Source organism: Antedon bifida, chromosome 1 (genome assembly GCF_963402885.1).
Source record: "Antedon bifida chromosome 1, ecAntBifi1.1, whole genome shotgun sequence".
Taxonomy (NCBI): domain Eukaryota; kingdom Metazoa; phylum Echinodermata; class Crinoidea; order Comatulida; family Antedonidae; genus Antedon; species Antedon bifida.
The window spans coordinates 31,191,602-31,206,598 of record NC_136226.1 but is presented as its reverse complement, the minus strand read 5'-3'; the positions used below and the strand labels follow the sequence as shown (position 1 = coordinate 31,206,598).

Below are 14,997 nucleotides of genomic sequence, written 5' to 3'. Positions count from 1 at the left end.
TTTAATTTATTATGTAAAAATCAATCTGGTTTTAGGTCGTTACATTCAACTTCTACAACACTGATAGATGTATGCAATTATATATATAAAAATATTGATAATGGCTTGGTAACTGGAGCAATTTTTCTTGACCTAAAAAAGGCGTTTGATACGGTTGACCACGATATTTTATTACGTAAATTATACACCTTTGGAATGATAAACACTGAGCTTGCATGGTTCAGTAATTATTTAAAAAATCGCAAACAATTTGTTAATTTTAATGGAAAAAAATCAGAAATTTTAAATGTCAACTATGGGGTACCACAAGGCTCAATTCTTGGCCCTTTGTTGTTTATTTTATACATAAATGACTTACATGATAGTGTTGATGGGATTTGTAAAACAGTCCTCTATGCAGATGACACTGCGCTTTTTTATGCATGTAAATCAAATGAAGAGCTTACAACAGTTTTAACTGAACAGTTGGAAAATGTAAAACAATGGTTAGATAAACATAAATTAACTCTAAACATTGATAAAACCAAATACATGCTTTTTGGTACTCATGCACGTGTTAATAAAACAACAGATGAAACAGTAATTTTTGATAACATTCCGATTAAGAAAGTTGAAACGTTTAAATATTTGGGACTTACATTTGATGAACAACTTTCATGGAAAGTACATATTGATTCTATATGTGCAAAACTATCAAAAATTCTACATCTGTTTTATAGATTGAAAAGTTTTACATCTCCTAAAATTATTAAAAGATTATACAATGCTCTATTTTTATCACATATTGACTATTGTTCAACAGTTTGGGGTACTGGTTCAAACGCCCATATTTTAAAATTGCAAAGGGTACAAAATAGAGCTGCACGATTAATACTAGGTGCTGATATTCGAACTCCTGTAAGACAAATGCATTATGATTTAGGTTGGCTAACAATTAAGACAAGAATTGAATATCATACAATTTGTACAATATTTAGATGTTTACAAGAATCTGTACCTTCATACTTATGTGATGTTTTGCAATATATTAGTAGTGTACACAATATTCCAACCAGAAACTATGAAAATAATCTGTTGTATTTGCCCAGATGTAACCTCGAAATATACAAACGTAGTTTTGTTTATTATGGAAGTTCACTCTGGAATGGCCTACCTTATGAATTAAGGAAACAAAACAATTATAACCGTTTTAAATCACTTGTTAAGATTCATTTATTGTTGCCGGTGGTCTAGGATGGTTGCAGTGAAATATATTAAAATATGGTATAAAAGTTATAATAATAATGAGAACATGCATTGAAGTTTAGTTTTAGTTTAAGTTTAGTTTAAGTTGTTTTAAAATTATGTTTAAATGTGTTGTAGGGCCCCTCGGAAGAGCAGTTTTATTTTATTACTGAGAGGGCTACCCTACTGAAAGAAAACGAAATAAATAAATAAATCAGCTGATGCTGGATGGACCACCCTCATAAAATATTGTTGAAATAAAATAAAATAAATAAAAAAACATGAATGACAAAATATTAGACCCAGAGTACAGAGTATAAGCTAAATTGTACTATATTTATTTGGATTGGATACTACACTTTTATAACAGTTAATTGAAACTATAAAAACAATTGTACAAGCAAAACAATAGTAATAATGTAAAAAAGTAATTAACTTCTATAAACAATTACTGTACATATATAAACATTCAAATATTCTAACACAGTTAGCAATACTCAAATTATTACTATATTTGATTTCAAACAAATTGTTTACAGAATGTTGTTGTCTTTTCTATTTTTATTAAATGGACAAGACTTGTGGGGGCTTCTTTTGTGCTCTTGCGACCCATTTCAAAACATTGTGACTGGCTTCAACAAGATTTGAATGTCCTCGCCCCATCTCTGTATGTATTACATGTGAAGCATCTTTTGCTCTTACGCTGCACTCAATCTCATAGCCTAGTGCATGCAATGAGCAAGTAAGAGACTTGGATTTGCCTTTGTATGGCGTGCCCTTACATTCAACATCATCTCCCTTACATTTGCCACATGAACATGTTTTTTGTGGGTGGAATGAGCACTTTCCACCCTCCCAGACATGTTCGCCACGTGCATGATGCTGCCCAAGATCACTCAATGTGTGGCCATATTTACTGGGATCGTTCCCAGCCTGTATGGCAGCACACCAGTGGTTAATTCTGGCTTGCCGGATGAATACATCGCCAATGCATCTGCATGTTTTATGATTTTTGTTTGCATAAACACAAGTGACTGTGTCAACTGCTGGAAAGCTCTGCTTGTGTTTGGCTTTAAATTGTTTACTAAACAAAGTCTTTTTCTGAAGTTCTTTTAGTTGATTGAAGTGTGCTCTACCAACATGACCTAAGCACTTCATTCGGTCAGAATTTGGAAAATGTTGTTCCATCACTGACATTGATGATGAATCGGCATCTTGCCAGTGTACGGCAATGTTCATTCCCTCCTCTTTTGATTGTTTAAAAACAAATTCTGCACCATACCCCTCTGCCCCTTTTGATGTGCCTTCATAGAGAGGCTCTTTCACAAGGGTGTCTTTGCCTTTCTGGCACATGTGGGCAACATATAGTAAATTCATATAAGTAGAATTCTTACTGTATGCGCCTCTGATTTGCCACACTCCATCACTTGTTGTGACCGCTCTTTTCCATGATCCTAATGTATCATCTGGAAGTGCCTTCATGCTATCTTTTGCGAGTGAACATACATCATCTAACATGTCACAAACTACAGGATAAAGTAATTTTATGACATCATAAAATTGATTTCCGTTGATTGTGTGTCCGGAAATAGTCTGCATAAGACATACCGCTTACAACAAACGCCACTCTAGCTGCTAAGGACACTGGATTGTGACGCAGATTTGGTATACTTTACTTTCCTGTTAGGCAAACGATTCGCTGCTTTTCTGGAAATATTTTACACTTTCCATCGCACTTATAATTCATTTCAATAGAATCACCAAGTCCACTTGATTTTGCTGAATGTAGCACTAGTTTTCCTTTACAACGTGGAAAGTTACATCTACTAGTGGAATTTATCCCACTAATAAAATTTCCTATGTCACTTGTCAATAACAGTGCTACTTTATATTGCGGGAGAATTTCTTTGACTTCAACTTTATTCTTCGAAAGAATTTCTTTGACTTCAACTTTATTTTGCGGTAGAGTTTCGACAAGTGCAACTTCATCGCCAATAATTTCTGTCTGATTTTGATCTTCCACAATCGTCATATCCTGTTGAATATCCTGTCCATCATCACCATCATGTTGTTTAAGCTCGTGTTCTTGCAGATATTTTTTGGCTTTAGATCCGCCATCGTAATTTTCACTTCTTGTACTTGCTGGCTGATCGTCTTTGTTTGATGTAGAGTTGCGACGTAATCTTCTGGAGGCTTGTGCTAATTTGTTTAACTCACTCATCTTCCTTTTCTTTGCCATTTTTTTACTCCACGGAGGTGCCATCGAAATGTATAATTACAATTTTTTTTTTACAAAAGAATATAGTTGAACAAAAATGAATAATAAAATCTAAAGGCAATATGATATTAACAATCTAACTTCAATGAGTAGAATACTTGAAATGGAAAGTTGTTATAAAGAATGCAATCAAATCCCATGTCAAACTACCCTAACCCATCTATAATTTAATCATCCCTTCATCATCTACAAATAATGGACCAGTCCAAGCTATTCTGAATTGACCAATCATGTGTTACTTTGAATTGTTGTAGCAAACTTGAGTATATAGATAACATATGAAAGTGCATGAAAATGTCTTTTATATAAAAAATAAATCAGCTCAATAAGCCCATGTTCAGGTGTTTTATGAGCAAAAGAAAAATTTAATGTCAACCACCTTCTTAATGGAATTGAAGAGAGTCTTGTGTGCATATTTAGCATTAAGAGGAGGGATTATACTTGGGAATGTAATGAAATCAAATCAATAAAATTTTAGCTTGCCGAAAGGTATGAAAACCAAATAAAAATCAGTTTATTTTACTACTTGATGGATATTACCTTAGGTCAGACCAAACTATAATTCATGGCAAAAAATATTTGTCCAAAATTTTACAATGGACTGAAGTAGAAATAGACTAATTAAAGCTTATTCTGACCTGCATTATCAAGGATGTTGGAATGTGGTTGAATTTTATGGAGATCAGTAGGCCTGAAACATCAAAACAAAATTGACACGTTTGTCTTAACTAGTGACCACAGCCACTCCCACAAGTAAATACTGTAATGGTAAAACTTCACTTCATTTTAGGTGTACTTTCACTGTATAAATATAGGCCTACAGACACACTAGAATAAGGATTTTTCAGAATGACAAGAAAGAAAAAAATTATAAAAAAAAAAATCTTACAATTTTAAAGATGTATTGTCCCCAAAATCATGAAAAATTTATAAAATCAGACTTTGAATAGACCATTTTGCAGTGTTAATGAAGTTATTCACTTCCATGAGAAAAAAAAACGGGGAAAAAATATGATTTCACTTATAAAAAGACAACATAAAAAGTTAAATTTTTACCAAAAAGTAATTGTCTGACATACTTTTGACTATTTTTTGCTTAAAAAATAAATTTTTTTTTTGACCCAATTTTTGGTCAAAGTAAATAATTATTATGTGACATTAAAAAAAAGCATATTCAACAAAATAAAATTATTTTTTTCAGGAAACAATAATTATATCTTTGAACTTAAGATTTCATTTCTTTTATACTTAACTTTTAAAATGTAGATGATTTATATCATAATATTAATTGGCAACATACTAATCATTCTTGTAATACAATTGTTGATGACAGATTAGACATCTTGCTGTGTGGTCTGTCTCAACATGTAATAGTGCATTTCATCCATTTTGTATTTGATTAGATACCAAGAAAATAGGCCATCTTTTACTAATACACTCACCCATGGGAGCATTGGACTAGTCTATTATCCAACTGGTACAAATACTTTAATATTTCTGAAATTAAATGTAACAAATGTAACTTACACACCTATCTAATTTATAAATTTGAATTTTTATATTTAAATTTGAAGTTAATATTCTCAAAAAATCCAAAAAATATGTTTATTATGTGTGTTATTTAATTAATTTGTAATTTGTTTAAAGTTTGTGAACCCCCATTATAAAATGAAGTGTGACTCTTGGTGTACACTGGCAATTTATCCCTAGACTCTACCATTTTACTCCAGAGGGAGGATTTCAATTAAGATATTTTAAAGCCAACACAAAAAATTAATGATAAAAAATTAGATATTTATGACAATGGTGAATTGGTACATTTTTATTTTGATAATTAATAATATTAATAATATGTGAAAAGAATGACTGAGCAAATGAAGGGATAAAAAGTTGTTAAAAGTGTGTTATTTGTAGGCCTACTTGACTGGAAGATGGAAAGACATCTTTTGAGGGCTGTAGGGTAAAAGTCAGAGAGCCTGGTTGAGTGATGATGAAGGTGATTGCCTTCTAAATTACCAAATGAAGTTGAAATAAAACATCATTGTGTGGCTTTTTAAAACAAAGCAAAGTTTATTGCAGCAAGAATTGTGAATTGTAGGTGAAGTAACTAGAAGAAGAAAGTGACACATTTGGAGTTTGTTCAAAAAGGATGTTATTATTATTGTACACTTTTGTTGGAGTTTATTATATCTAGTATTGATGGTCACTTGCCTTCTTCCTATTGTTGTCATCTTACTTGGAATATATACTTGGTGGTGATATTAATAATTAGAATATTCATTATTTCTGTGACTTAATACTATAGTATATTGTGGTAAGTCAATAGAATAGTAAACTTGTGTTCCATTTAAGAATTGTATAAATTGGAACTACTGTATGTATAACTATGTAGCTAACTTCACAGACATTATTGTCGTAGAATTATACTACATCTACTACTACGTCATAATGTACTTACATGCTGGACTAAAAAAAAATGATTTTGATCTGTATAGCAACGTCCATCTATCATTCATGTACTGTTTGTTTTGATTGATATGAAGGTTTTATTATTATTCATTTCAACAAGAGTCACTTCATCCATGGTCATGTTACAGATGTTTGAAGATACACAAGTTCTGTAGAATCTATAAATGTTTTATCTCAAAATGTCATGTACATTTAATTTCTGATGGAGTGTTTGTTTGTTTCTCACATCACCAACCACATAAATAAAGCAACAAGCATTTACATAGGCTTATTAATAGCCCGTGTAAAACTATTCTAATTCTCTTTAAAAACTAAAAGATAAAGTACCTCTAATGCTCTGTCAAATTAGTTTGATAGTGTAGACAGAGATTTAGACTTTTAAATATTTTGGATCTCCATTGGAATGAAACTGTTACTGAGCTCTAGCAGACCAAATTTAAAATGTTACTGTGCTACTAAACTCAAAATGGAACCTAGCAGCGTTTTGCTAAACATATCATCTTCTAAAGACTTAAATGTTTATTATAGTTCAAGCTAGATCACTTGAATAGCCATTTCTCATAGTTGAACCCTAGCAGCTTGTTTATTTCAATCTGTCACAAGCAAAGCATATCAGTTTGGTTTATCTCTTTCTTCATTCTAAATAACCATTTGTGTTGTTTTTTTGTAGCTGTAGATACTAATACTACTGTATTCTAATAAACAGAATAATATAGATATTAAACCAAAAACAAACAATACACTATAATAACAATATATTTGGTCTATCCTTTCAAACAGAGGAACAAAGTTTTGACCCGTAAACAAATTTACAAAATGACTTACCTTTTAATTATAATGATGTTTAGAAACATCAAATTTGTTTATATTTAAATAATATTGCCAGCAATTTATAATTTTCCACCAAAAAGATGCTTTTTAATGGGCAAATGGTGTAATATCTGTTTTGTTGTATCCTTTAACCATTATAGGTCCATGCCTTAACTGTACAGTGTTATCAATTGTACTGCATCATTAAATCTATTGCTTCCTCCAATAGTAGATAATAGGATCTAATAATGGGAATGAATTGCTTGTTGATTGTTACCTATTGATGTACAGCCAATTCTTACATCAGACACCTTTCTGCTGGCCTAAAATATGTTGTGTTTTTTTTTCAGAAATTCTTATATTCCAAATCATGAATATTAGTAAAATGTGGGACATTTTGGTCTGGTTTTCAGAGAGTCCAGTATTTGAAAAATTGGAAATATCACAATTGTTCTAATATCACATTTTATTTTGTCTTTTACAAGTGAAATAATTATTTTATGAAGTGAATAACTTTATGCACAATGGCCTATAAAAGTCTGATTTGATTAATCTTCATTTTTCATATTTTTGGGAACAATGCATTTTAACATACCCCAATGAGAACATAGTGTATCCTTATTATTCAATCTAAAATCTTCCATTTGTTGGCCTTTTGTATTTAAAAACTTATATTTATGACTAAAGATACTGTAGTCTCTTGATGAGAGCTTTAATAATAGTCTATCATCTATTTTGTTTTGTTTTTACTAATTCTATTATTTTGTTTGTATTTTGGTTAATAAAAGTTGTTTTTCACTGCAGGATATTTAGGTCTTTGACCTCTAAACAACACCCATGCATTTCACTTTAATATTGGTGATGAGTGTACCATTAAAACATAAATCTCAAATCTACCAAACCACTAAAAGGTGTCCTTGATAAGTTTACACTATCTGTAAACTATGCATCAAGGGTCATTGACCTTAATTTATATTATTTACGACTAATTAATTAAAGCAAATTAATTAAGAACATTTTTCTATTGGAATTACAAAATTATTACTAATTGTACAATATATAATACATGTTATTGCTATACTAACTACTATAACTAATGTAGAAATTTAAAATGTTTTTCCACAGGTTCCATGGGATAAAAATCATTTTTTATATTTTTAAAACATTTCAATATGCCTTCCCCTATAAATTATTAAACCATGATTAAAAACTATGTATCATAGTAAATTTAAGTAAGTTTACTAGTATATATTTTGTATTAATATTGCAATAAATTTGGCTATCTATTTAGAAATAATTGATACTAATTTTATCACAGAGAGCTAAAGTTATTTCTCCGTGCTTTCACAGAGCTAACACAAGTACCAAGTCCAACAACCAAGCTGCCTGTAGAAGACTCCGCGCCCTCATCCTCTGACGATGTAGCCTCAGCTGCCGTACCCAGAGGAACCAGGGAGAAAACACAGCATCGACAGTGCCATAGTAGTAGATCTCCACCTCCCCTTCACTCGTCGTCAAGACCTAATAGAGATTCAAGTCCTGTGCGATATCATCCTCATATTACTCACTATGGACAGCCAACGTACATCCTTGACACTCGCAATGGATTGACTATGGACCGCCGCTATGGTTTGTATACATCAATGCTTTTGAAATTGGTTTTATTAATGTGTCGGTAATAATAGCTATTGGGTTCACACATGTAAAGTTAGACCACAAAATGTTTGAATGAAGAACAAGTTTAAATGCAAAATTGACTTAAATATAGAGAAAAGGGTATAAACAAAGCAATTGTTTAGATTTTAATTTACTCCTTTACTTGAAATGAAAATTCTTCTTAGAAAGAGTGAAGCTAAAATTGCTAAAATCTAAATAAAAAGCTCTGACTCTGACTGAGTGCAGGCAACTTTTGCTAAATAACTTTATTAACAAAAAAAATGTGATGTGCCCATATATGGACATGATGATGTCATATCACTACCATATTTGGACATATCACTACCATATTTGGGCACATTACACTTTTTTTGTCAAACTAGTTTGGTAGTGTAGACTACAGAGCTTTAGATTGGTATGTGAGGGTTATGTTGTTTATGATGATGGATTAAACTTAAGATGTGGTTGAAGCAACTTAACATCAACCTGGAAATTATCAGAATTTAAATACACAACACAACCTGAAAGAATAGAAAGTTACCATCATTCATTGGCTATTAACAGAATAAAGCCAGTATAAACTAGAACAAAGGCAACCATCCCTCCTCATAGGGGATTAGTAATTGCTTAGGATTTAAAGGGATTAAGGGAGATTTAAATATGCAGATATGGAAAGCATGCATGAGAATAGTTTTTGTATACTTTGAGAAGAAGAAGACTAAAATGAATTGAGAGTTTTTTTTATCATTCATTGTTTTTGGATTTTGTAACTTTTGCAACTGTAAAGCTTTGTCTACACTATCAAACTTTATGTGACAATGTGATGTGCCCATATATGGACATGATGATGTCATATCACTACCATATTTGGGCATATCACTACCATATTTGGGCATATCACTACCATATTTGGGCACATCACACTTTTTTGTCACTTAGTTTGTAAGCTATATTCAAATACTGTTGTGGCTTTGATTTTTTTAAATATTGTGAATCATTATTAGTACTGTCAGAAATTATTTTTAATATTAATTTTAGAAGTTGTGGTTGTAGTGGGTTAACAACTTAATTTAATTTAAAATGTTTCTTTAAATTGTTGACAAAAGTCAGCATTATGCATCCTGAGTTTATTAGGTAAGTTGAAGAAAAGAGAAGCTATTTCCAAGTTTACCAATATATTTTCGTTTGTTATAGGTGTTCCTACAGCTGCTATAGAAGGACACTACGCATATCATCCCCCAATACCAGTGGATTCAAGGACCCACGAAGGAAGATACCATTTGGAGCCTCATATGCACCATCCCATACCAGGGTAAGAACATCATTACAGTTGGCTTGATTTCTTTAATGTACTGTATCATTGTCTTGCAAACCTACTCCAGGGTGGTTTTCAAGTTTAGTTTAAAACCTTCCCGGTACATTTTCAGTCATTTTGATGCCCCATGCGTATGCATGCAATAGCAAAAATGGGTATAACTTTAACTTCCGTGCATAATGTATTTGTGGTGTTACGTAGCGGTAGACGTTATCAGTCCATCATTTCTCGTATAAATAGGTTTCGTAACAGCTTTTATCAAGCTCCCATTCGGGCACTGAATGCTTGTCAGTATACCGGTACGAGAATAATGTGACACTTTGTAATTGTTTTTATTAGTTTATTTTAGACATTTATCTGTTTTTGTATATCTCAGAGCAAACATAATGTCTATGTATATTTTATATGCAAATGACAATAAATGAAAATAATTTTCCACTGATGAATGAATGAATGAAACTCAAATACTGAAGATCATATTGATCAGTGTTTAAAAACTTCTGTAGAATAGATGATAAATTGTTGTGACACAAAAACCACAAAAATTCCTTTTTAGTGAGGTGTACCACTGTGAGTTATCTTTTTCAAGAAATCAAGTAGGGTCCGATTTCAATTAGAAGGCAGTGGGTTAAAGGTCATTTTGTTTCCATTATTGTGTAGTGTGATAATTTTAATGAAGGAAAATCTAAAACTCAAAAGCCTGTTTAGATTCATATGCTTTCAGCTTTTTTTTTATCCGAGTAATACAGTCAATTCTCCCAATACCGGACTCCCTGAGAACCAGAAACTCTCCCAATCAATACCAGACTTTTCTTGGGGACCAAAAGGTTCAAAATGTCTTTTTACCATTAAAAACACAGACTTTTCGGAAAACCAGACATGGTCAGCCCAAAGGTGTCTCTGGTACTAGGAGAGTTGACTGTATTATTCAGAAAAGAGATAATACACCATTTTGACTTTTAAGTGGCACTATTAGTATTTATTGTTTGCTGTAATTAATACATACATAAGACATAAAAGTATTGTGAATTTGTTATTGAATTGAGGAGTTATTTAATTAGGTAGAGGTTATCATATATTTTTCCATTATCAATATGTATTTTTTGCCTTATTTGCAGCTGTGATATTAAATTCAACAAATGAAACAAGGATCTCTGTAACTAACTAACACTTCACCTTTTCCTAAAGTAAAACTATCAGCACTCCATGTGCTCCTCAACATCAAAAACCAACCGCCTTAATTCCTAGCATTTATAAGATATTATCTGGCTCAGCAGCCTAAAGTTATTTTGATATTAAAATTACCACAAAATGCTACTGAGTGTTGTATGCAAATTAGAGGGTGAAACCATGGTAACCGCACTCAATTATTACTTAGGAGAACTTGTTACCCAAAAGAATGTCATGTAATTCAACACATCTTGCTTCTTAATCTTTTGACCAATCAGAAGGCTTGCCACAAATGGATGCCCTGCTAACCTGTTCAGGGATCCTCCACAAAAAGTTGTTTTGGGACTAAAATTGTTTAGATTTGGTAGCCATTTTTTTTTGTAAAGAATTTTATACTTTTTAGGTAATATTTGGCATTGTTTTGTCTTTTTGTCTTATTATTACTACAAGTCAAAATTAGATAAGATAGATATGGTAGTCTGTCGTATTTAGCATTCTAAAACTTAAAAGAATAAATTCCTTTTGAACATTTTTTTCAAAGTATTTTAAAATGTATTTTTTGTATTGTGTTTTTATAAAGTGTGATCAAACTAGCAGTTCATAAAATGTTAAATCTTTACATTACTTTTACACTGTAATAGCAACTTAATATAATGCAAAATGTGCACATCAAATTTTATGTTGAGCATGAAAGTTCCTAGTGTATGTATAATATTCTTCTTATAAAGTGTGATCTTTAAACAAAACTATCAGTTATCAAAATGTTAAATCTTTACAATACTTTTAAGTGTAATAGCAACTTAATATAATGCAAAATGTGCCCATCAAATTTATGTTGAGCACGTAAGTTCCTATACTAATCAAATAGTGACAAATGTTTTGGGTTTCAGTTTCTTGTGCATTGTTTTTTTTATAGTTTTTAAGTAATTGTGTTGTTCAAATTGTGTAATTGTATGGACGCACCATCTACGCATGTGTGCCACTGTTATAAAAGTGTTGATCCAAATAAATATTATTATAGCTATTTACAAATAGGGTTTTATATTCATGAGTTACTTCATGGCGTGAGTGACCTTAGTGGACCTACACCTAATTAACACACTATCAATTCCATGAAATTCAATGTGCATGAAATTATATAGAGATATGATATCAGCTAGATGGCATATCAGGTTATCAGAAAGACTAGTTTTACACATTTGTTGAGTTAAAACTCAGTAGGAACCCAACTTTAAGAAAGGATATACAGTGTACTGAAAACAAAATTCTTTATAAAATTGTTCTATACCATCACCCGGCATAAGGTACATTTAAAACTTTAAATGTTCTACTGTCTATCCTGTATTTAAATAGTAAATATACAAAGGATCCGAGGTCATACCAGCTTTTTCTTTAGTTGATAAAGAGATAATGTTAGAAATAGAGTTATATTATATAAAGTTTGTGGAAGACCATTCCGATCAATATGCTTTGAATTGATCGTCCTCAGGTGTGAGTTAGTTATATTGTTAGTAATATTAATAATATATAAACTAAAGCTAAAAAACTAAAAAATATCATAAAAATCAAAATTAAATTTCATGTTTTGAGTTCAATAGGTGTAGATTAATATAGTTAATTTTCCTCTTTCATCATATTGACCCTGCTGAACAATGACACTTATTGACCTCATCAAGTTTCTCCAGATGTTCACCCAGAAATCCTTCATTGACCTTTTTACACCTCATAACATTTTCATATGATTTACACTGTGGTTCCCATTAAACAATATCACCCCTTGTTTCTCTATTAAGTTCAGTAATTGCAATATTTGAGCTGAAACTATTTATACTGATTACAAATCATGTTATCAATTTAAAATTATAAATCATTTATCAAATTACAAATATGCTTTGAAAATGTTAAAAAGTGTTTATCCGAACACTTTTACATTACCCCAAACATCTATAATTTTATAGTTTTGTTGCATAGAAAGAAAGCTATTTAGCTTGTTAACCGACCCATTAACATCAGCAAGTATTAAAATTGTGATTTGTTTTTTTCTTTGTAGACATACGCACGGAACAAGTCCGGTACTCTCAGATATCTCGTTTATAAGACTTCCACCTCACAGGAGTGGTAGTTCCCATCCGGAGTCTCCAATCTATCCGTATTATCCATACATGGATAGCCCAACGATCTCAGTACTATCCCATGCCAGGGGACTAAGTCCTGCTGCTGGGCCACACCATGGTAAGCAGCAAATTATATTTATTGTATAATCATGGACCTGCTCCATGGTATAATGTAGTAGTATACGTATGATACGCCATATGTGCCAAAATATTTATCTTTTTACTAATATTAAGTCAAAACTTCGTCTGGAACCCACACTAAAGTATTATACCTTATCGTTTTTTTTATATAGGCCATCCAGGTTACTTGCCCCACATGGTTGCTTTCCCGCCTCATGGCTCCGAGATTACTGGTCCACCAAGCACTGCGGGAAGTATTGAACATCCATCACTTGAATTTTCATCAGTTGAAGGTTTGTGTTTTATTTTTACTTGGACCACTTCTATTCTAAAGCTCTGTTTACACTATCAAACTTTATGTGACAAAAAAATGTGATGTGCTCATATATGGACATGATGATGTCATATCACTACCATATTTAAGCATATCACTACCATATTTGGGCACACTTTTTTTGTCAAACTAATTTGATAGTGTAGACAGAGCTTTAGATGTATAATCAAAAAGTACAAATACAAAAGTGTATGGAAAAATTATCATGTTTAAGATATATATTTAGTTTGGATTTTAATGCATTCATCATAAATTGTGAATAAATTATCTTTGTTAAGGTTCAAGATTCTCAAGTCCAAAACCATCAGCTCGACTCAGCAGAAAGCGACAACTATCAGTCTCACCATTCTCTGAAACAATTGATATTAACGCAATGATCCGTACATCGCCAAACTCTCTCGTTGCGTACATCAACAACTCTCGGAGTTCATCAGCAAGCGGTTCATACGGTCATCTGTCAGCCGGTACAATTAGCCCTATGAACTGGCACCATCCGGTCACTCCTATAGCACATCTACAACAACTCCAACAACAGCTGATGCGACATCGAAACGGTAATCCGTATTTACCGGCTACGAGTCCGGCTCAGCACATTTCAAGCCATGGTTATCCGCACCCAGGCATGACGGCGTTGTTTACACATGGTCATAATCATTCTGCTAGCCTACACGAGCAGGCATGCAAGGCTGCGCATCACCACCAACATCACTCTCACCATGACAGATACTCGGCTGCAGAGGTTAGTCTTTATCTGTAACCTCCAATGATATACAGTGAATATGAGGAAATATGTGATAATGAAAAAAGCCACCCCAACTGAGATTTGATTCTGAAATCTTCTGCTTGGTATGCAGACATCCTACCTACCATTAGACCACTAGGCTTTCATGATATGGTTCAAATTTGATGGAATAGTGATTTTTTTGTGTGGTATGGCAGAAAAACAATAGTATACAAATAACTCACAAGTCAGTGTGCGGTAGTGGAGATGCGGCGCACTCGGGGGTATTTACAATGATGCGACATGCACTTAGGCAGCCAAGTACATGTTGCACAACATTATGAATACATGTTATAATCCACAATATGCGTTGGATGGTATTTCATTAATTTTCGTTCATTTCACAGGTAAATTTAAGTGAAACAAACAACAACGTAGTAAGTAGTACGGTTGACCCGGATGCCAAACGAATCCGCATAAAAGAAGAACCTTTCAAATCACCAGCGAGTATCGTGTCTTCCACGTCCGCGGAGAAGATGGCGATAGCGATAAAGGAAGAAGATTTAAAACAAGAAGATGAAGTACCACCTGTGACAGACTGTGAATGGCTAGAGTGCACAATGAATTGTAATACACTAGATGAACTTGTACATGTAAGTAGTAAGAAGTCATTAACAAAACCAATTTGAAAACTTTTTTTTTAAATATCAAAATATGTTTAGGCATACTTAGTATTGTTGATATAAAGTTTGTAATACCTGAGGACGATCAAATCTTAAGGCCAAT

General features: G+C 32.3%; 1 protein-coding gene across 1 annotated transcript in view; it reads left to right on the top strand.

The window, feature by feature from the left end:
* The window catches only part of LOC144849473 (zinc finger protein GLI3-like), a 30,667-nt gene that overhangs the window by 8,661 nt on the left and 7,009 nt on the right, over positions 1-14,997 (top strand). The window contains exons 3-8 of the mRNA XM_078706392.1: positions 8,132-8,410; positions 9,632-9,749; positions 12,973-13,154; positions 13,330-13,449; positions 13,769-14,229; positions 14,619-14,864. Of these exons, the coding sequence (XP_078562518.1) occupies positions 8,132-8,410; positions 9,632-9,749; positions 12,973-13,154; positions 13,330-13,449; positions 13,769-14,229; positions 14,619-14,864 (1,406 nt within the window). The remainder of the gene's footprint in view (positions 1-8,131; positions 8,411-9,631; positions 9,750-12,972; positions 13,155-13,329; positions 13,450-13,768; positions 14,230-14,618; positions 14,865-14,997) is intronic.